Source organism: Phyllostomus hastatus, unplaced genomic scaffold (assembly GCF_019186645.2).
Source record: "Phyllostomus hastatus isolate PE091 unplaced genomic scaffold, TTU_PhHast_1.1 phas_scaffold_555, whole genome shotgun sequence".
Classification (NCBI taxonomy): domain Eukaryota; kingdom Metazoa; phylum Chordata; class Mammalia; order Chiroptera; family Phyllostomidae; genus Phyllostomus; species Phyllostomus hastatus.
The window spans coordinates 483,890-506,080 of record NW_025334036.1 but is presented as its reverse complement, the minus strand read 5'-3'; the positions used below and the strand labels follow the sequence as shown (position 1 = coordinate 506,080).

The 22,191-nt window shown below is 43.9% G+C and overlaps 1 protein-coding gene and 2 non-coding genes across 7 annotated transcripts; 2 read left to right on the top strand and 1 right to left on the bottom strand.

The window, feature by feature from the left end:
* Positions 1-487: 487 nt before the first annotated feature.
* Positions 488-13,974, bottom strand: CHRNA5 (cholinergic receptor nicotinic alpha 5 subunit). 5 transcript variants are annotated; one of them, XM_045825056.1, is made up of 6 exons: positions 13,743-13,974; positions 7,774-7,925; positions 6,911-6,955; positions 5,619-5,728; positions 3,227-4,058; positions 488-2,098 (listed from the first exon to the last, which is right to left on the bottom strand). In XM_045825056.1, the coding sequence occupies exons 1-6, from the start codon at positions 13,834-13,836 to the stop codon at positions 1,937-1,939; spliced, it is 1,395 nt and encodes a 464-aa protein (XP_045681012.1). In that variant the 5' UTR covers positions 13,837-13,974; the 3' UTR covers positions 488-1,936. The 5 variants fall into 5 exon arrangements, with proteins under 5 accessions (XP_045681012.1, XP_045681014.1, XP_045681016.1 ...); XM_045825060.1 differs by having other exon boundaries at positions 1,943-2,098; positions 4,014-4,058; XM_045825058.1 differs by lacking the exon at positions 13,743-13,974 and having other exon boundaries at positions 3,227-4,053; positions 7,774-7,868.
* On the top strand, positions 11,741-11,887 carry LOC123809853. The gene has a single exon (XR_006784140.1). It is a non-coding gene; the product is annotated as a U4 spliceosomal RNA (small nuclear RNA).
* A 1,659-nt stretch (positions 13,975-15,633) lies between the features above and the next one.
* LOC123809858 lies at positions 15,634-15,739 on the top strand. The gene has a single exon (XR_006784144.1). It is a non-coding gene; the product is annotated as a U6 spliceosomal RNA (small nuclear RNA).
* The last annotated feature ends 6,452 nt before the right edge of the window (positions 15,740-22,191 follow it).

The following is a 22,191-nucleotide window of genomic DNA, read 5'->3' as shown; positions in this document are numbered from 1 at the left end:
CACTAGTAATTGCAGCATGAGGGTCCTTCTGCTCTGGTAGCAGAAGCTGCAGAATAAATTTGCCACGATACGTTTCATGCCAAGATCCTGCATCTAAATCTCGGACACACTAGTTCTTAGAATCCCCAGGTCAGCTTCTGGTTCTCACACTGTCAGTCGCCAATCTCTGTCAATTGCAAGCCTGTACACATTCAACATTCTCAGGTGTTCTGCTTGTTGCAGGCCTTCCAGAACGTGAACCACTTTCAACAGATTCATGACCATCTTTGAAGCATTTGTGCCACAGTTTTATTTGTGCTACACTCATTGCATCCTCCCTGGAAGCCTCCTGAATCATCCAAATAGTTCCCACGGAGGAACGTTCAAGCTTAACACAAAATCTGATGCAGATTCATTGCTCTATTTGCTCAGTCATTTTGAATGCAACAGCCACATAGTATACATGTTTATTCAATGGCATCTACTATCCCCACTGACTAGTATAGTGAAGTTGTCATTGTTCACACATGCACATTCCAGTCCACTCTCTCTTTGCTTACCAGGTTACATCAATGTAGCGCAAACGTTCTTGATGGCTGGACTATTCCTAGACAGGCCTGGTGGGACTTTTTCTGGACAGACGTCATACATGCTGAATAGCTAACAGGCAATGTAAATGAATGAATGAAACCTGACTTTCACTTATTAAATGGAATTAAATGCCTACCTACAAGAAAAGACAGATTCAAGCATTCACTTGAACTCAGGTGGATAACATACTATAAACAAATAAGGCATTTGTCCTCTCAAGAGCTAAAAGTTCTAGACCAAGTACAAAAGTTCCATTGGTGTATTCTTCTTGGTCATAGCTAATTCAGAAACATTTAGAGATGAAATTTAACTTGCTTACCTGTGATCCATGATACTATACTGCATAAGTAGCAACAGGCTAAGACTACACTACTGTTAACAGTCCTTGCAACTCTCAGATTCTACTATTGTAAATGTTGGAATTAAAGAGATAAAATGGAAACTTCACAGGTATGTAAAATGTTAGATGTGCTCATACTGAATTAGACTACCATCTTTAATTTTAGAAGATAATTTTCTCACGGAACAATTTAGCAGTATCCATTAACATGTTTTTAAAATGGGATTCACTTAATTACTATGGACTCTTCTAAGATGAAGGATGAAGAGATGTTACCACAATTTGTATAGAAGATGGTTCTACTAATTGTGGAAAATGTGGACAGAGGATTGAAATTAACGTTAAAGATATGCCACTGCATGTCCACGGGAGCAGTCTGCTGTATGATTTCACAACAAAGTGAGCTGTGAAAATAACATAAAAATTATTCAGTTTAAGCATCTGAAGAATAAAGTAGGACTTAAAGGAGTTCCCAATTGCCATTTTTTACTTTTTTTTAATTCTGGTTATAGAAATCAGCATCATAGTCAATCATTATCCTACTAAGTAGTCAGCTTATCTAATATAGCAATATAACATTGTACTACAGACTGAATGTTCCCCAGTAGATGTGGGACAGAAGGAATTTAGAAATGTGTACCTTTACCAAACGCAGGAAAAGTTTTGAAGTCCATCTTCAAAAACAACAGGCATTTTCCAGTGCATTAAAATATGAACTTCGCTGTTGATTACAAATATTACAAATTACAAAGTATTATTAGCCAGGATAAAAACATTAGAGCTTTACTAGTATAGGTCAGATAATATTTTCCTGCTATTTTTAGAAGACCAAATGGTACTCAGTTAGTTGTTACTTTACTCATGCAGATGGGCCATCTATTAAGATAAACTGATATGAGCAACTGTTATTCTGTTAAAGCTTGCATGAAATTTGAAACACAATTGACATTTTCAGAAGTCTACAGGTGCCATAAGGTGTATATGCCTTTTGGTATCTGAATTCCTACCACAACCCCTAGGGAAGCATCACTTAATTGCATTTCCAATTTGAACAGGAATTGTTATATTTGCCCATTTATAAATCACAGGAACAAAAAGCCCAAGAGAGCCAACAACTGAAACCAGAAGAAAAGTCCACAGAAATAGCCGATCCAGAACCTGGGCTATGAACTTCCAATCTTCAACAACCTGTTGCAAAAACAAAAAACAAACAAACAAAAAAACACATTAACCACATAATTTAACACTGTGTAATTATTGTAAGATATAACACACTGAATTAAGGCCAAATCAGTTTGTGACGCCCACTGCTGCCTGGAAACTGGAAGTGACCCTGAGCTTGGAGCTCAGGGACAAATCCCACCCTCACCATTAGAACAGGGCCCCTGCGAGCTCTCCCAGGCTCACCACAGTGTCATTTACACATCAGTGTGTAATATTTTACAAGTGGCTATTTTGATAACTTTTAATAAAACTTTGAATATTATATTACTTGATTACTTTGTCATAAACAAAATAATCTCTTCTGTTCTTAATACATGCAGTTATTTCTGTTCCTGATTCTTACCCAGCTGTTTTACTTATTTTAATTTTTAAAGGAAACCCAGCCTGATGTTAACTTCATGCCAAATTAAAAGTCGACTCAGAATAATACCTCCTCAATTTAATCTTCCCCACCCCTCACTTGCTTGGTTTAGTTTCAGATTTCCTAGGGCCATTTTAGTCCAAGGTCACAAGAACAAGATCTGCTGCCGGGCAGCTCACACCGTCCCCGTTTTTACAGCCTAAACAGGCAGCTGGCTCAGCAGGTGTGAGTGGCCGAGGAAGAGCAGACGAGACCAGCCTCAAAGCATGTGACAGGATTATCATTCCTTAGAATATTAGAACAGTCAGCACAACACTAAGTTTTCTTTTAAAAATATTTTATTTATTTTTAGAGAGGGGGAGGAGGGAGAAAAAGAGGTAGAGAAACATCAATGTGTGGTTGCCTCTTGCACGCCCCCTACTGGGGACCTGGCCTGAAACCCAGGCATGTGTCCTGAGTGGGAATCAAACAGGCAACCTTTTGGTTCACAGGCCTGAACTCAATCCACTGAGCCACACCAGCCAGGGCTAAATTTTCTTTTAAATCATCCGAGATGCCCCATGGGATCTGAGAAATGGGATGTGTACAGGTGCCCCATTCTGTGGATATTTTAACTGGCACAGATTGTAGTAAGGGTCTCTTATAGAATGTATGCCAACATTTCTGGTCCTCGATCTATGCTTAGTCTAGAAGGGTCATGACCTGCATTTGTAATACCACATATCACAGACCTCATGGACATCGTTCTCCTTCATGACATGTCGTGTAATATATCGAATAGAATCAAGTGCAGCTTCCAATGTGTTTCTGGAAGATTTTGGTCCAATACTCCTCTCAGTCTCCTCCTTCTGGGTGAAGTACCTATCTACATGACTTCTCATGCAGAGCAGTTTTGGAAGCTTGTGGAGAAATATCTTGCGGACCCACGGAGCCATAGCAGTGTGTGTTGAGGGAGAACGATGATGAATATTGATGGCAAAGACCGTCACCATAATTGACAGAGTCACAAAAATCATGGTAAACACCAGATACTCCCCAATCAGAGGTATTACTTTTGAAGAGGAGGGTATGATCTCTTCAATAACCAGAAGGAAGACAGTCAGAGAGACAAGTACTGAAGTGCAGAGGCAAATCTTCTCACCTTCGTTTGAAGGAAGATAGAAGACAAGTACAGTTAAAAACGAGAGCCCAATACAGGGGATAATGAGGAACAAGGTATAAAAGAGAGGCAGACGCTTAATCACAAACGAGTAAGTGACATACGGGTACCAGCAACAGCTGTCGGTTCTGTTCCCTTTGCTTCCCGTTGCACTTACAATCTCCCACTCTCCATTATCAAAAAAATCCCTCTTGTCTACTTCTTGGTCTTCTAGAATTATGTCCACCTGTGACCCATCATAAGTCCAAGAACCAAACTTCATGGAACAGTTCTGGAGATCGAATGGGAAAAATGTGACATCTATGGTACAGGAACTTTTGTAGTTCGCTGGTGGGGTCCAGGTAACAGTGCCATCGTACCTGACAACGGTTTTCGTGCTGGCCCCTTCAAAACGCCCATCTGCACTGAAACACACACACAAGATAACAATGTGGGAACTAAACAACACAAGCGCATATCTTACCAGCCTAATATAAAAGACAGCCTGTATTGCAGTATGAAATACTCCTTAAATTGTTACACTGGAGATATGCATGCTTGTGCAGGGACTCTGCTTTAAGAACATCTTAAACATCTATGCCAGGACTGACAGACAGATCTACAACTCACAGAATCCCACCATTTTCATGGTTGAAAAGATTTCACTTTACACACAAAATAGAATCAGGCTATTTAAACAACGGACATGCCCGGAGCCAGAACCTGAATGCTGGACTCCCAGCACAGCGCCCTTCCATCCAGGACAAACGCCGGAAGCTGGCATGTTGATGGTAAAGCACAGGAGCACCAAGCTGGCCACAACGCTGACAAACAGCGATGCCTCCCGTGCTGGGCTGCGCAATTCATATTCTGGAAAAAGTAGCAGGAAACTGCCCACCAACATAAGATTTCTTTGAAATATTCTGTATCTTAAAATTCATGTGACTTTTACAAAGCACTCTGTAATATATCTATGTTTAATGTGAAAATGTTTGCAATTACTTAAAGTAAAAGGGTGCTCCAGGAAGCTGAACCATGCTACCTTACACTTGGTTTGCTCTTTACATATTGAGAAGTGTGGAAGTAAAAGTTTTAAAAAACTAAAGATATTTTTGCACAGCATGTACTTTGTCTTTGTGCCAAATGCCTTCTTGCAAATAATACAAAGTACTTGAGGATAAGCACAAATTCCCAGGTGTGCCCTGGAGTGGTCCTAGAAAAAAATGAGACTGGCACCCAGAGGTACCCTCTCCGCAAGTTAAAAACTGTCCTCAAACACATCGAGGGAGGGTGCCTGTGAAACTGTGTTAACATTCCTCACCATGGGATAATTACAATCACTATTTAAGCAAAACTAAAAGGATGCACATTTAAACGTAAAGTATGACCTGGACTATTAGAAAAACATATGAAAAGAGCTGGGAGGCAGTCTGCCAGTCTGCCAGAGCCTGGTACATAAGAGGGTAAGCGGGGCTGTCAGACCTCCTTCGTGAGAACTCGCCCTGCCACCCTCAGCCTGTGTGATCTCGGACAAGGTATGACCATCCTTGGCATCTGTTTCCTCACCTGTCAAATAGATGTAATGGCAGCTTGGGAAGGTCCTGACACACTTGCACAAGCTGCACACACAGCGCTGAGCTCGCCACCAGGCACAGTGAGCTCAGTGCACTTGTGATTCCAGGAAGCGCTAGAAGACAGGACCAATTACCGCCTCTCCTCCTGCCTCCTTACACTGTTCTAGACTCCCCTGACGTTCTACAGATTTTAGAAATCAGAGCACACTTTTATGATCAGAAAAGAACGGACACATACAGAGAAAAGAGAAGACCCACAGAACCTATCTGAAACTAAAGAATTGAAGTAAAATCAAGTCATTTGACTTTATAGCTAAATGATTTTCAAAAGGAAGAAAACATCACTAGTGCCTAGTAGACATATAAGTGTTTCCTTTTGAAACATGAAATGGCATTTTGAACATAACTTACTTATCAAACAACACGATGTCTGGGGTCCAGAGAGAGTCTGAAGGGACTCGTATGACTCTGATCCCTCCGTAGTCATTGGGGTCCCACCTGAGCTTTACATCTCTCCATTCCTTTGGGACAAACAGAACAGCCTCAGTTTCAATGACATTCATAATCAGAAGTACTGAAAACTGTACTACTTTTGCCAAGTGCAGAAATTTTAGACATGAGATCACGTCTTCTCTGCACAGAGAAGGCCTACCTCATATTCGTGCACTGGCACCTTCCTGTCTCTTTGTCCAGTGGCTTCATGCGGGGTCCCCATGAGACACAGTGAGGCCCAGGCTGAGCGGCTCATGGCTCCACCCAGCACCCTCCTCCAACCACTAGCCGTGCCCCAGAGTGGCAGCCACGGGCATCTGTGGTCCAGGGTCAAGGGAAACATTGTTTTTTCCAGATCAGCCCAACTCGACCACACAAAGAGCTGCTGCATTTATCACACGTTCCACATATTGAAACACCCTGTCCAACCTCCACACAGTAACAACGATGTGATCACATCAAATGGAGACTTGCACCCCGAGAAAACACACGTGCCTTTTAGGAGTTAGGGGTTAGGGAACATATGCATGATGGTCCAGAAAGAAAAAAAAGAAGTCCTTTACATAAAAGGGACCAGGTACATGGAAATAATCCATCATTGCCCATTCGCATGTTTGTAAAGGCCAAAGGCTTTGAGTGGCCAGCCTGCCAGTGTCCCCTTGACCTCGCCTCCTGCCCTCCTCCCCAGGGCTCTCTCACCGCTAGCCACATAAGCCTCCTTGCTGCTCCATAAACACACAAAGGCAAACACAAAGGCAAACGCCAGCCTCAGGGCCTTTGCACTTGTGAGTCCCCCTGCCTGACACCCCTCCCCCAGACAGTCTCGTGGTTTCTTCTGATCCTGCAAGCCTTTGTTCAAACCTTACCTTCTCACTGGTCCCTTCCCAGGCCATCCTATTGAAAAATACAGACCCCGGAGTATATTTCCCTAAGCTTATCAGCCTCTGAGGTACTAGACAACTTATTTATTTTCCCCCCACTGGAATGAAGTTGTGTGAGGACAGAACTTTTGTCTGTTTTATTCACTGCTCTTTCCCTAGAGTCTGGCACTAAAATATCAACTGAGTAAATACAAGAGCTCCATGCACCTCGCCCATCTGCATCCTGCTGGTCCACCAAGATTGGAGCCTCATGCATGTCCCTTTGTGCTGCAGACCCTGAAATCATAGTGGCTCCTCACTAGTTTGGTGGCCTTTGAATTGTATACATACCTGTTTCAGCCAGACATTTGTTGTCATTAACTGATTTTTCTCATCCTAGAAAACAAAAATCTAAATAAGGTTGATTACTCCAATTACACAAACAATAATTTTTTAAAAATGGATTTTTTCATTTTATATAAACACTCCTCCCAATACAGTTCCTGCATTCTGTTAATCAGTCCAGCTCTCCAGAAAAGCAGGGTCTTTTTTCTAGGCTAATTTCACAGTATTCCTTTCAGCATACTCTGTATCTCAGATAAACTGCCCCAAAATGTACCACGGCCTTTTTTAGATTTAATATTCATCATCTCAACCACCACATGCCCTCAAATCTAAGACACAATGATCTCTGATAAATAAGCAGTGTTACCTCATGTGCCTAGCACTAAGAGAGAACCCGGCTGACAATGACTTGTGAACTGCCGCTGATTGTAAGACACACCTTGATTTCAGAGGAGCTAAAATGGAGGAGAGTGTGCATCTTAGCAACATAAGTGTTTCAGTGCATTCCTGAGTGACTGCAACGTCATTATTTGCCTCCATGGAGGTACAGATCTGAATCTCTGTGAAGCTGCTATGTAGGAATCATGCTGAGGCCACGGCCTGGGGGCAGCATCGTGAAGCTTGTACACCCTACATTTCTAGAGTGCCTGGGGTCCCTACAGTCGGTGGGGGGAGAAGACGGAAGTGTAAATAGCTTAGCAGACTGCAGGGCACCCATCCCCTGTCCTGTCCCAACAGCAAGTGAATGACCCAGAAGGAAGAAGGAGGCCTGGGAAGGCTGCATGGCCATCCTGTACACCGAGGTTCCACAGAGCTACCACACCTACACAGGACTGTAAAATTGAACACACAATGACATGCACACCTACCACATCCACCAGCTGAGATATTGCAAGGCCAAACTTTATTCTTATTTTGTCATTCAGGTGTTCCACAGGACGAACCCATCTTTCATAGTCTTGGAATAAATCCTTAAACAAGCTATCTTCATGTTTTGCAACAAAGAATGGTTCAGCTAATCCTGTATAACAAATGTTTAAAAGTTAGTGTACTGGCTTCTTTCCTACAAATACTTCAACTTAAAAAAAAGTCATCATCATTAGTGAACCAAACTATTATTTAGGCTATTATTATAATACTTTTAAAATGAAATATTAATACAATTGTTTGTGATCAATAAGGAACACTCCAGTTCAGATACATTTCTTAGTTAAATTAGATTACTCACATGGAAACATGCAGAGTTCTGTAAGAAGCATCAGAGTTTGTATCTATATCTATACACACACACACATATATATGCAGAGTTATGTAAAATCTAAGTAACAAAAGCCTTTAAATTATCAAGGTTAGGGGGTTACTTGACATAAAATTTCAAACCTAGAAAACAGATACATGACAGTAAAGTTCATTTATCAACTGTAAATGTAAACTAAACATGCTTTAATTTACATTATTTAACATACAAATATATATTGACTACATTATTCAGATTTGTCCTACCTTTGTTTGCTGTACACTTTTATAAAATGAGCTTAAAGCCCAGGAATTTTTTTTTAAGACAGAATTTTAAAAGTTTTAGATGCCATAGGCAAAGACTGGTTATACTTGTGGTTACATCTCCAGTCCAACAGAAAACACCGATTTTACCTCCCAAATGTTTCAGTATGGTGATGAAGAAAGGACAAAGGACTGCACAGCTAAAAACCTTGATTTGAATCTTGGCACCTCTAATTAGCTGTTAACCTGCACATGCCACAATTTTCTAATCTACATAAATAAGGTTATCTAGTAGCAAAATGTCAATAATTCTGAAAAGTATATGGCAAGAACTCTTCATTATACTTGAACATTTTGTGTATGTTTGAATTTTTTCAGTCTAGAACATTAATAAAAAGGACAACTTCTGCTTTGCTGCTTCACTATTATGCAGATAAAATGAAATAAATTATCTTACAAAGTAGGGTAGTATCTAGGTAGTGTACAGCATTCTTTTAATGTCTTCTCCGTTAAATTCAGTATGTAATTGCAGAGATAGCTCAGGGTTTTTAGAACAAATTCTAGGAAGATAAGACAAGACGGTGTCCCCTATTGGCATTCCCCTATGAAACATCATATTTCCTTATCAAGAAGTGTTGAAAAAAGTGGGATGACTGTTGCGGAGCGACCGCCCTGTGCGTTCCAGGGTGTTTGGCAGCATCCCTGGCTTCTATCCACTACATACAGTCCCCCTGAAATGTGACAATCAGAAAACATCTCCAGACATTGCCAAATGTCACGAGGGCAGGGGAGGGAACAAACCTGCCCCTGGCTGAGAACTGCTGGTATCCCATTCTAATCATGAAAGTAAAGTGTGGTCACTGTGAAGATTCTGACCAGAAGCACAGGAAGAAGAGCACTTCTCCCTCCGGCCTCCTGGCCCCCTTCCTCTGAGAGTAACCACTGCTGAGTGTGATGTGTAGACACTTTCAAATGCACACATAGAGGAAAAACAAAGGTTTTCTTTTCAATTTCTAGGACTTGCTGTTTTCATCAATACCCTGTATCAGTGTACGTCTACCCATCTCCAGTCTTTCTTCCTAAGTTGCACAGTGGTCTGGGTTATGGGTTTTTTCTAATTTATGTAAGCTTTCACCACTGAGGGGCATTAATATAGTCCTAAGTTTGGGGTTGTTTTAACAATGCCTCAATGGGAAAATGCCCTGGTTAACATCTTGTACAGCTATTGTCCACTATATGAGAATGTATGGCACTGACTCTTAGAAGTGGAACTGCTGAGTCAAGGATATATCCATTTTACCTCTTGCTAGTTACTGCCCAAAACCTTCCCTTTCTTCTTCACCATCTGTAATAAGAATAAAGTAAAAATATCTAATAAGTTTCATCAGGGTGGTATAATGTTACATATACCCAGCACATAAATAAGGCACTCCTGGAGCAGTTAATTCTCCCTTCCAAGTCTCCTTGTACCTTTTTTTAAGTTAACAAAAAAATGACTTGTATTCCCTTTTTAAAAAGTCCTTTTGTAGCAGCCCTCGGAGGGCTATTTTAAGCATCAGAAAGATACAGCAGTGAACATAATCAACTGTTTTGTAACTGAGTAGAAATGTGCACTACATCCAACATTTTCAATGTGACAAATAACTATGCTTACCAATCATTATTTTAAGAATTATAGATGAAATGCAGAGAGTTTTTTTCCACTCTGGGATTTTCATTATTTTTCTATTGATTTTTATCACAGAATTATAGAATAAAGTTTCTCTGTGGTGAACATGCTTTAGGAAACCTACTTAAAGTAGGTTTCTTGCCCTGACTCAGAACACTTGCAGTGAGAAAGTGACTCCAAGCAGTTAAATTTAGGTCCAGTCAATACTTCTCAAGGAGAGGCGACAATTTGCACACTTTTTAGAAAAAGTGTGAGCATCATCAGATTAAGCAAGTGCTGAGTTCACTACCATAGCTTGATATCATAAACTTCTCCATAGGCAATAAATATGTATTAGGAGTTTGCAGGTTTTCAGTATTATGAACTGAAACACCTGAATGCACATGAAATTGCCTCGGTTCCTATGACCTACCTGACCTTGATGAGACTTGCAAAGTTCCCCCCTAGCACCATCCAGTGAGTGAACACTGAAGGCTGGATGGAAACTTGGAAACGTGATGATAGGTGCTATTTGTCAGGACAGTGGAATGCTGTTTATTACTTTTATTGGTCTAATGCTGTTTGAGCTTTATTATAAACTCTCTGTTTCCACAATTGCTGTCATCAGATCCTCTTGACGATCCACCCAGTTGATGTGAATAGGAAACTTCTTTACAACTGTGCTATCAAAGTGTGTGGCTCCAACCCACAACAAGCGCCTTATTAGGTGCTTTGTCAGGCAGAGTCTCAAGCCCCACGTCCAGCCTACCTAGCACCTGCTCTCTCACCACAGCCCCAGGGGACACTGGTGCCCCAACAGCTTGAGAAGCCCTGGTCCACAAGACTTGAAGAAGTGATTCTCAAGGTGGAAAAGATGGGGGGCGCTAAGAGGGGAGCAATTTTGTTCCCTAAGTCACATTAGACAATAACTGGAGACATTTTTTGGTGGGTGCCACTGGCATCTTATACATGGAGGCCAGGGATGCTGCCACACAGCCTACAAAGCCCAGGAAAGTGTTCTGTAACAAAGAGCTATCCAGCCCCAGAAGTTGAGAAACCCTGACACAGAGGAAAAGAAGTAAAAATAAATCAAAAGTTCAGCTATGGCCAAGTAGCTCAGTTAGTACAGCATCGTCCCAATACACCAAGATTGCATGTTCAGTCCCTGGTCAGGGCACACACAGGAATCAGCCAATGAATGCATGAACAAGTAAAACAACAAATCGATGTTTATTTCTCTCTCTGTCTCTCTCTCTCTCAATATCAATGAATTTTTTAAAAATTTAGTCACAAAGCAGAAGAGAACCATTTAAAAAAATCTGTTCTATCCCTGGCTGGTGTGGGTCAGTGGATTGACTACCAGCCTGCAAACCAAAAGGGCGCGGGTCAGAGTCTCATGAGGACATGTGCCTGGGTTGTGAGCCGGGTCCCCCAATGGAGATGTGTGAGAGGCAACCACACATTGATGTTTCTCTCCCTCTCTTTCTTCCTCCCTTCCCCTCTCTCTAAAAATAATAAATTCTTCAGAAATAAAAAAGAAAATATTTGATAAATAAAAATAAAGTTTCAATCATTTAAAATTTCAGAGAACTAAAAGTTAAGAAGTAGAACTGACTTGTGACTCCCTAATTTCCATATGTCACTCCCCCAATCACAGCCAGATCTGTTTAAAAGACCTGCATTATTATAGCTTTGTGCAGTGGCAGTATCGTAGCAAATGAGGTTTGTCCAAGGCACCATTATTGCTAATTGAATGAATGAATAAATAAATAAATGACCTGTATTATCTTAATGTAACGGCTTATTATCTATTCTTTATGACAGGCAAAAGTGCCTCCTGATCCACCTTTCACAGCCAAACGGCTGCTGGCAGATTAGACATTCCCTTTTCCTGAAGACTGGTTCACAAAAAAACCATAAGGAAGAGCTATTATTAAGACTCTAAGTTGAGTATGAAGAAAATGTAAACGTAAAAGCAATCATGGTTGAAAGACCTAAGAACCATCTCCCAGTACCCTCTCATTTTCAAGAGGGAGACACAAAGGAGCGGCAAGGTCAAGCAACTCACCCAGGAAAACATAATGACAGGCCTCCGGACTGCAGCCACCCTCCTCCATTCAAAGGGAATGTCACAGGAAAGCCTATGGCATTTAGCAGCACTGTGTCATCCACCACCTATTCGACATCACTTTGTTCTTTACCTGGTGGCTGACTAAGAGCAGGGAGCCTTTGCCGACCCCTCATTTCACAGCTGAGGACACTACAGCCCATTCATTCATCCACAAACATTGATGGACTCCTACAGTAGGTGACACCTTCCAGGTACAAAGACAAGCAGGATAAACGGCTGTTCTGAAGGAGCTCGCATTGGACCAAGGGAAAGGCCACACGACTGTAATGTAATGTGAAGGTTATTACAAGAGGGGGTCACTAAGCAGGGTGGGGGCAGAAAGGAGGAGGTGATCACCTCTCACTAGAACACTGGACACACACATGAACAGATAGCTATTCACACTCTTTAACGCTCAGCCGTGTCTCATATTAAGAGAGATGGGAAAAGCTCCCCTTTCACCAAAAGGGGTAGAGAACTACCCCTTTTGCTGTGCTGGAATGTCAGGCACAGCACCTGGAAATTCATACATGTTACTGAATCCTGAAAACAACGCAGAGGTAGGTCGTATCGTCCCCACTTTTCCTAAAAGAAGGAAGCTTGTCCAAGTCACGTGGGGAGCCATAAAGTGAGCCCAGCTTTGTCTAGCTGCGGAGTCACATTCCTTTTTCTCTGTTAAACTACGACTCTCCCTGCACAGGACTTTCTTTATTTGCTTAAAATGCCTTCCACATTACCTCCTGTTCAGTCTACACGAAGCAATGCAATCCGCAATACATAATTCTACTCAAGATTCTTGCTTTCTGGAATCAGAAACCAACGTTTAAAAACCTTAAGGGAGGAAAGACCAGAAAGAGTTCTTTACAAAAAAAAATCAGTGTGAGAGAGAAACAAGGAAAGAGTTCTTATACTCAAATGTTTCCTCTTTTCAAGAACTTCACATATAAAAACAGAGTTACTGCTGTGGCGGGTGTGGCTCAGTTGGTTGGAGCATCATCTTGTAGAGCGAAGGTCGCCGGTTCGATTCCGGGTCAGGGCGGCTCGATCGTGTATGACAGGCAACTGATCTCTCTCTCCCCCTCCCTCCTCCCTCCCTCCCTCTCCCCCTAAAAGCAATGAAAACAAACAAACAAACAGAAATACCGTTGTCGTCAGTTTTGCCTCCCCTGGTCTACGTTGAGCTCCCACCTCAGGGGCCCCACGCACGCCAAGCTGACATGTGACGGAGTCCTCAGCCCCCTCTGTCCCCGTGGGAAACGCGCCACCCGGGGAAGGCTGGGACACGGCTCTGCGCCGCGCACCCGCGACTTCCTCACTCGCTTCTGGGCAAAAGGGCGGGTTTCCAAGCGCAACCGGGCGCGTCCCTGACTGACTGACTGACTGACAAAGTTGTCCCCTCGCAGCCCCGCGAGGCCTGTCAGGGGACACGCAAAGCGGCCTTTCCCTTCATTTCAGTCACCGTCTGGGCATTCCAGCGGACCCCCGCCCCCTCACGCCAGGCCCCCAGGGAAAAGCGCAGCCGTCCGTCCGCCCCGCCGGCCAGGTTCTCCGGCGCCCACAGCCCCGCCGCGCAGGCTCACCTCCGGGCGCGCTGCCCGGACCCCGGCGCCCGGAGACCAGCGGGACAAGGAGCAGGAGGCGCAGGACCGCGGGCCGGGACCCCCGCGCTGCCATCGTCCCCGGAGCTGCCTCACGACCGGCCGGGCGGGAAAGCAGACTGAGGATGGAGCCACGAGCGGATCCAGTCGGCGGCGTCTGGTACCTGGAGCGTAAGGAGCGGAGCGGTGAGGAGCCAGGCTGGCGAGGAGCTGCCACGGTCGCCCCGCCCAAGCCCCGCCAAGCCCCGCCCCTCCTCATTGGCCCCGCCCCATCCCGCACTGACCGCTTCTAGATATGCTTCTTCACAAATACTTGTAGGTACAAAAATAGGCGGTGGGGAGGGGCAGGGGTAGTTAAGAATAGCATAGGAGCCCTGGCTGGTGTGGCTCAGTGGATTGAGCACCGCACTGCGAAGCAAAGGGTAGCTAGTTCGATTCCCAGTCAAGGCACCTGCCTGGGTTGCAGGCCCAGTCCCCAGTAGGGGGCGCAGGAGAGGCAACCACACATTGATCTTTCCTCTTTCTCCCTCCCTTCCCCCTCTCTAAAAATAAATAAGATTTTTAAAAAAAAGAATTGTATAGGAAATGCAGAAGCCAAAGTGGGACAACTGTAATGGGATACCTGTAATAGCATAATCAATAATCAATATACTAAAAAAAAAAGGTATGCTTCCTCAGCTCCGCCCTGTTTTCAGCTAGCTCTGTCCCACCCTCTCTGGCTCCACCCCGTTTACTCAGCCGCATCTCAGCTCCCTGTAGTTGGACCCCTGCTCTGCCCCTGCCCTGCAGGTGCCAAGTGCAACCCTGGAGTTAGGAGGTTCGGAAGCCAGTGTCACAGGCAGGTCCCATGTGCCTTCCGGCAACCTTTGTGGGCCCTAGCACACCTAGGAAAAATGCCTGCAGTGAGAGTGGACAGACGCACAGATAGAAAACCATGACGTCACCCACCACCAATGATCTCTCCCAGCAGCCTGTGGCCTCCTGGGGCTCTGGGAGGCAAGCGACCCTGCAGGAGGCCTGGTCTCAGGTCAGCCCTCCGTCTGGGCCAGTTTCTCCGTCTTTATACCAAGTAGGTAAACGGGAGGACTGACCCTCATTCAGGGAAACAGTCCCCTTCACGCTGCCACCAATTAACATCTGTAACTACCAGTGACTCCATCTGCCCCAGACACTTGTGACCCCACTGCTGACTGATGCTAACAGCGCCAGGCTCGTCACACACCCTGCTACACCCTCCGTTTCATCCCTTCTGTCCATAATTGATTAGCAAACTTCATTTGGCTGTAGAGATTCAGGCAAATTACCTTTAAGCCTTGGTAGCAGAGCGTGTCACTGGTTCTTCACAGAGAGTTTTATGGAGGTGACACCCCTGAGATTCCCTGTGAGCAGAAGTTTCACTCTGAGTTCTGCTTTGTAAAACCTAAACCTGGTTGCAGAGAATCCTAACAGTAAATTCGGGTTGATTTTTTCCCCCTGGGTCCAAGTATAACCAGGAAAATAGAAACAAAATCCACTGAAATTAGTCTGTGTAACTGGATTTAAAGAAAGGAGCCACAGAAAAGGGATGTAACGTGAAGACTATGTTTGTCACTCACGACACCTCTACACAGGAAAAAAAATAGTACTTACTGTCCCTTCATTGCAAGTTTCTATTTTTCTATAAATAATTTATGGGGCACACAGACACTTATGCAACTCCTCCTGACAGCGATTGCGCTTCTACAGCTAGGAGACCTGGAACCGAGTGGCTGAACAACTGCTGAAAGTCACAGTACCTGGCAGCGGGAAAACTACAATTAAATGGTTGTCAGTTCAGCCACAGCAAGCAGAACTGGACTCCTCGACCTCCCTAGAGAGCTCTGTCAATAAGCATGAGCTCATGCTTCCACAGCCCATGCACTAAAATGGGAACAATACAGAGATTAGTGTGGCCCCCGAGCAAGGATGACACACAAATTGGTGAAGCGTAAAAAAAAAAAAATAACCACAAGAACCACGATTAGTATTTACATAACCTGAAAGAAACACCAGTTGTTATTTTTTAAGTGAAAGTCAAAGTGTATAATTTGTTGGGCACATTAAGATCCAAGTGAATAATTACAGAATGTAATGGGTGCGTCTTGGATGACTCTTCCTAGGATACACCGATTACTCTCAGTTGCTGAGCTCGTGTGATGGTTGCGGCTGGCTGGGCACATAGGCGCTTCTCGCTGCCAGGAGACACTGGCTGGGCACAGGACACAGACAACCGCTGCTGTTGCTGGGGCCACCACCTATGGAAGTCCCCTAAAGCAGCAACTGCCCACCAACTCTCAGATTTGACCAAAAGACTGTCATATGGTCTTTGTGGTGCATCAGCAACCACCCTCTCCTCTGAAGATTGTTTTCGTTACACGTTCCTGTCTTCGCACATTCCACTCCTTCTCCCCTCCCCCGAATACGCAAACCCTTTCTTCGGCCCCATCTCAAATGCCACTTGCACACTAGCCACGGCTTTCTCCACACTCCCAGGACATTTTCACTCCTGTCACAGCACTATATTGGGTCCTCCACACCCTCTGCCTGTTACTCTGCCCCTGCTCCGTCCCTCACCGCGCTTGTCACAATTTGTAATTAGCTACCCCTTCTGTGTGTCTAATTCCCTCTACAAAAAATGATCTCCGGCAGCTGTGTCTGTTCTTCCCGGGCGTGTGCCTGGTATATGGAGCATGCAGTCGATGCTCAGATGGATTGGTGGATGAGTAAATGAATGTTAAATAGCTTGCCCAAGACCTCCAAGCTAGTGAGCTAGAAAACGGTGAGCAGAAATGCAAACCCGAGTGTCCCGCCTTCAAAAACTAAACTTAACCTCTCTCTGCAGGCCCATCCCTAGTCTGCAAAGTGCTGCCTTCAAACCCGCAGGGCCCAGGTGTTCCATGGGTGGCGGTCGTTACCATGCGTGTGGCAGTTACTCTCTGAGGTGCTTTTGCAATTACAAAGGCTAAATAAATAGCAGAAATCAAAAGTAAACATTGTCATCTGCAAGTGGTGTGACCTAATGAGTTGTCTTTCATATCAACATAGATGTTGACTCTTATTTTTTATAACGGGGTCAGCTGAGCTAAATTTGGAGCTGGGCAGAGTCTCCAAATCTTCCATTCAGCATTTCCATTATGGCTTGGCGATAAATTCTGCTGTGAGCCTTTAAGATGAAACCAAACTGAAACGTTCAAGATAAAAATGCATGTTGTCGATTTTACTGCTCAAATTAAATGCATTTTCACAGATTAAAAGGGGGAAAAAACACAAGTATTGATAGACTATTAAAATTCAGTCCTTTGAAAGGAATGATAAAAAAGTAAAAGATCTCTTTCAGGGACTATTTCTACAGCTGCCGTGAAATGTAAAAGTGCAGACATATTTTAAAGTAGAGAGCTTTAGGAGAAAAATAATTGGCTGTATTTTATTAGGTTGTAATAACTAGGTAGTGGTGTATAAAATCATCCCACAAAAATATACACCATTTATAAAACTGAGCTGTCTCAGTAGAATTTAATAACAGCATACATACCACAATGTCAGAGACCTAATTACCAACAGGAAAACACAAGTAAATGGGAAGCATTAATTCACTACAGAGCAGAGTAATATTATAATGTATCCTGGACAAATACCAGCTCCTGTTACAAATAAATATTTTGTTTTCCAGCTTAAGAAAGTTCAGTACAATATCCCATGTTCCCTAAGTGTTGAAAACATTTACATCTGAGAGTGACAAATCATAAAAGAATTTTTAAAGACAAATATAACTGCACTGTATACTTCTAATTTGCAAAAAGGATCTCAAATCTCAAAACACACACACACACACAAAATGGTACCTGTGTACGTGGCATGGATCTGTTAACCAGTTTCACTGTGGGGATCCTTTCAGAAACTTTACAAATATCAAGTTATACATCAAAACACACAATTTTTATGTCAATGATATCCCACAGCTGCAAACAAATGATGTCTGAAGTAAAACAAAGACAAATATGAACTTCTTTAGATAAGCCCCATCAGCAGACTTCCAATTACTTAATATGTAGAAGCTCAACATTTGTATACTAACTGAACACGATTTAGTAGAAATCTATAAATAGTTATTGCATTAAGTGATCTTCATAGGCGACATACTATTGTGAATTTTAAAAAGAAACTTCTGCCCTCATTTTGTCATCTGCAAGACACAATTGCAAATGTTTGATTCTGTGAAAAAGGTAGAATTTATACCAAAAAATAAGTACCAAAAGCAAGTCATATTGCAGGTATAGATCCAAACACTCCAGAAATTTGTGGCTTAGAGAACAGCCATCTTAGAGTTTAACTGATTATCAGTTTAATTGTTCCCAGATTATTCCCACTTTTATCAGGAAATATTATAAAATTCCAGTTCTCAGAAGCACACAAGAGAAATCACAATTAAATTCATGTCACTTTCATTTGTAATTTATAAACTGCAATATAACGTGGTTAGGGAAGCAAAGTTCCAATGAAACCAAGATGGAGCTGCCTCCCTAGTAAGTTTGGGAGTCTGTTCTAATTATTCACTCCATTAATTTGTTTAGCCAGGGGTCACTTTCCCATCATTTCCTGTGGAAACTAATTCACATCAAGTTTTCTATATGGATAAGGAGACAGACCAGATGAGCAATCTTTCAGTAATCCTGAAAGCTCCCTCTAAAGGTGAAAGTAATGGATGGCATTGATTGTTCCAGGGAATTGATTATCTTTAATCTGATTCTAAGCTGCCTGGTCCCAGTGTCTCAATATTGGAAATCATTTGGTAATTTCCAGTTCCACAGCTGTCTCACTTGAGATGCAATCTTTGCTTAATCTTCCATAACATGCCTAATTAATTTTTGATGTTTTTAATTTGTTCAAAATGAAAGAATATTTGAAGTCTCCGGCATGGCAGAGGGTGTTTGGATTCTTGGTTACCGTTGATCTTCTCCGTCACCGGTGAGCCGGAGGAGGAAGGCTGTGCGCTTCACATGCGCATCTGCTCTCCCCATGCTCCGCGGCAAACACAGAGGGTTCTTGGAACACTGGGACCTGCTCAGCCTTTGATCTCTGAAGTCAGATAAACACTAACTCTGCCACTTCATAGCTCACTCAGCAAATATTTCAGAATCAACTGTACAAGTCCTCCAACAACACAGCGAACAAGAGAATGTCTCTGATTTCATGGAACTTACTGCCGAGGGAGGAAGGCAGAAAATACCGAGGTAATTTCAGAATTTGACAGAAATTCTTGAGGAAATAAACAGAAAATGATGAAGTGGGGGATTCTACTTTAGACTGCGTGGTCAGAAAATGCCTTCCTGAGGGGGTGACCTGAGCTAGGACGGGAGACAGAGGCAGTGCCAGTCACATGCAGTGCAGAGGGGACAGCGTTCCAGAGAGAGAGGACGACAGTGAGGGGCGGGCAATGAAGTGTGTCTGAGAAAACAAGTTTCACGAACAGTCTGACATACCTGTGCAGCATTTCCCCAGCTTTTCTGGCGTCAGGAAAACTGAGTCCCCAGCCTATAACTTCGCACAATGTGAGGATGAAGCGTTTGCTGCAGATGAGTTTCTGGCGCAGGACATGTCGAGCCTTATTTCTCTTCTGCTGTCCAGGACCTTCCGACGATGGTGACACCTCCGCTTCTACGCCCTCCTGTCACATCCTGGGCACGCTGCCTCAGTGGGCAGAGGAAAACAGACTGGGAGCCATTTCTACATGGGGGTGATTAACAATAGCCTCACTACACATGCAAGTGACTGCAGACAAGTATGTTCTGTTGCAGAAGCAGACGGTAGAGCTTACTGCAGGTAGGAGATCTTGCTTTTGCAGACTTTACAAAAAGCACGTGAGCACAGAACACGTTGTTAGGGTCCCTTCCCAGGCCTTCAAAGTGAGGGCTCCTGAAGCTTAAGCTTCGCTCACTTCACAGCGAGCCTGTGAACTTCTCTGATGGGAAACCGAGGACATGGTTGTCATGTGCTTGGAGTTATGCATCTGGGTCACCCTAGCAGGCAGGGAGGGGGGCTGCAGGGGCAAGTGTGGGAGGCCACCCCACAGCCCGGGAAGGGACCCCAGTCAGGACTTGCACTGGACAGCGGCCCTGGAGCTTTTACGAGCCTTGATCTTCTGAAAACTGCATCAGAGGAAGTTGCCTCTATGTCACCCTGCACGTAGTGGGCCCTCGATAACTGAGTGCTGTGATTATAATAAATATTCCACAAGGTTATTGCGAGAATTAGCACTGACAAATGGAAAGCAACTGACACTACTGTTACCACATGATCACTGCTGTTCTGTTGTATAGAGAAACAGGGTTTTCTAAGGTCGCAAACTGCTTTCGCAAAGAGAAGGAAAAAAAACATTTTAAATTCTCCTTTAACACTATTTTAAGTAGCTTGTCTGTAATTTGCCCAATCCACTGGCGCGCTGCTTCAGCATCGGAAGTGGGCCAGGGAGGCAACAGTGCTGGCTCCAGGCAGCAGAGAGGAGGCGCTTTTTATCTAGTTTATTGTGTATTTTCCAATGAGAGCTTGTACCGCTTTTCTGGCCAGAAAAATTTCTTAGATTGCTCAGGACTCAGAAGACAACTGCTCCTGGACTCTCCCATTGCTGGTAGGGAAGAGCTCTGTAAGAAGGATTTCTCAGAGAATATTTTTGTATAAAGCTGTCGGGCATGGAATTGAACTCTGAGCCTGCCCTGGTACTGGGTGTCAAGGACTCAGAGAACAGGTTTTTCCTGCCAAAAGGAAAGAAGTGAAAACCCTCTCCAACCATAAGACCTACTCAGAGACCACTAATGAATTCATATACATTTACTCAAATAGTAAATCCAGTTCCCTTTTTTATGGGGTGTTGTAGGAGATACTGAGAGAAGGTGACTCCTTTTAAAATCTCTATCAATAATATGAATGTAGGGTAGTGAAGACAGATAAAAATAAAACAAGGTATGACCTAGCGATTCCCATTCTCAGTGTACAGCTCAGAGGAATGAAAACGCCCCTAATGTTCGTCAGCTGATGAGTAAACAAACGTGATGCTGAAGGAGCATTATTCAGTAACAGAAGGAAATGCATTCGTGCCATCATTTCCCGAGTCTAGTAAACAGACACAAATTACTGACCGCCACACTGTGGACGGGCCTTGGAAACACAATGCGCCCTGAGGGAGAGATGCCAGCTGTAGAGGACCACAGCTGTGCGACCCTAGTTATGTAAAGTGTCCAGTGCAGGCAAGTTGGTAGGGACAGGAAGTAGATTGATCAGCGGCGACCTGGGGCTGGGGGACAACTCCGGGGGGATGGTAGTGTGGCAGGGCTGCGTCTTCGGACGATGAAAATGCTCCAAAATTGAGTGTGGTGATGGGTGCAGAATTGAAATGGGTAAATTGTATGGTATATAAATTATCTCAATACAGTTGTTACAAAAAAAAAGAACCAAGAAAATAACTTATTTCATGTAATTCTGAATTCATTCAAGGACAATTCTTAGTCTTAACAATGAAATAAAGTGTACATGATTAATTGTAAGCTCTAAGACAGAGAAAATACTTGTTAGAGAAGCTTAATAATTTAGGCACAGAGAGTGCTCTTGGCGAAGAGTTTGATATTAATGAATTACCAAAGTATATTAAATGTCTTTAAACAGAAGCACACACACAACAAGGTTATGTATTGATTGGGTGAGGAAAGTGCCATGACCAGAGGACCAGGAAGCTAACCCAGTGTTCCCCGTGGGGGCGGCAGCCAGCATCTGCTGAGCGTGCTCATGGAGACCTGACACAACACAGTGTCCACAAATAACAAGACTCAACTGTGCAAAGAAAACCAGGAGATTCAAAAGCCACTGTGTCAAAGGGGCTTGGAAACACCTTGGCCTGAACACCACGGAAAACTACAAGGAACTGCTGCTCCCTCCTGCCCTTGAGGGGCCTGCTATGCCTCAGGGCACTGGTTCCCATCCCAGCCTTTCCCTCAGCTACCTGCGCAGATTTGAAGGAATGCTGAGGCCAGGGTCCCACCCCAGAGGCTGACGTCATCAGCAGGGAGCACAGCCTGTGTACAGGCGTAAAAGCACTCAAAGTGATTCTGACATGCGGCAAATGGTGTCTCAATTGTTCATGCAGAGCTCGTCAAACAGATGGCTGGGCTCTACCCCAAGATCTGCATCTATTCCGTGGGTCTGGGATGGGGCGCCAGGATTTGCACGGCCAGTGGATTCCGGGTGGCACTGCAAGTGGGTGCACTGCCCCACAGCACCATGATCAGAGGACTCCACAGAAGTGACAGCAACCTAAGTGGGGCTCCCTTCAGCCGAGACCCTACTACTCTCCTCTGTGCACCACCGCCCACGCACTGGCTACAGGCTCCTCAGCAGTGTTCCCCACACCCATGCGGTCTGGCGT

Coding starts and splice junctions, on each gene's coding strand:
- CHRNA5 (XM_045825056.1), bottom strand. CDS start 13,836: ATGGCAGCGCGGGGGTCCCGGCCCGCGGTCCTGCGCCTCCTGCTCCTT. Junction 6,956..7,773: donor TATCTCAGCTGGTGGATGTG/GTAGGTGTGCAT, acceptor TTTGTTTTCTAG/GATGAGAAAAATCAGTTAAT. Junction 5,729..6,910: donor CAAATGTCTGGCTGAAACAG/GTATGTATACAA, acceptor TTTGTCCCAAAG/GAATGGAGAGATGTAAAGCT.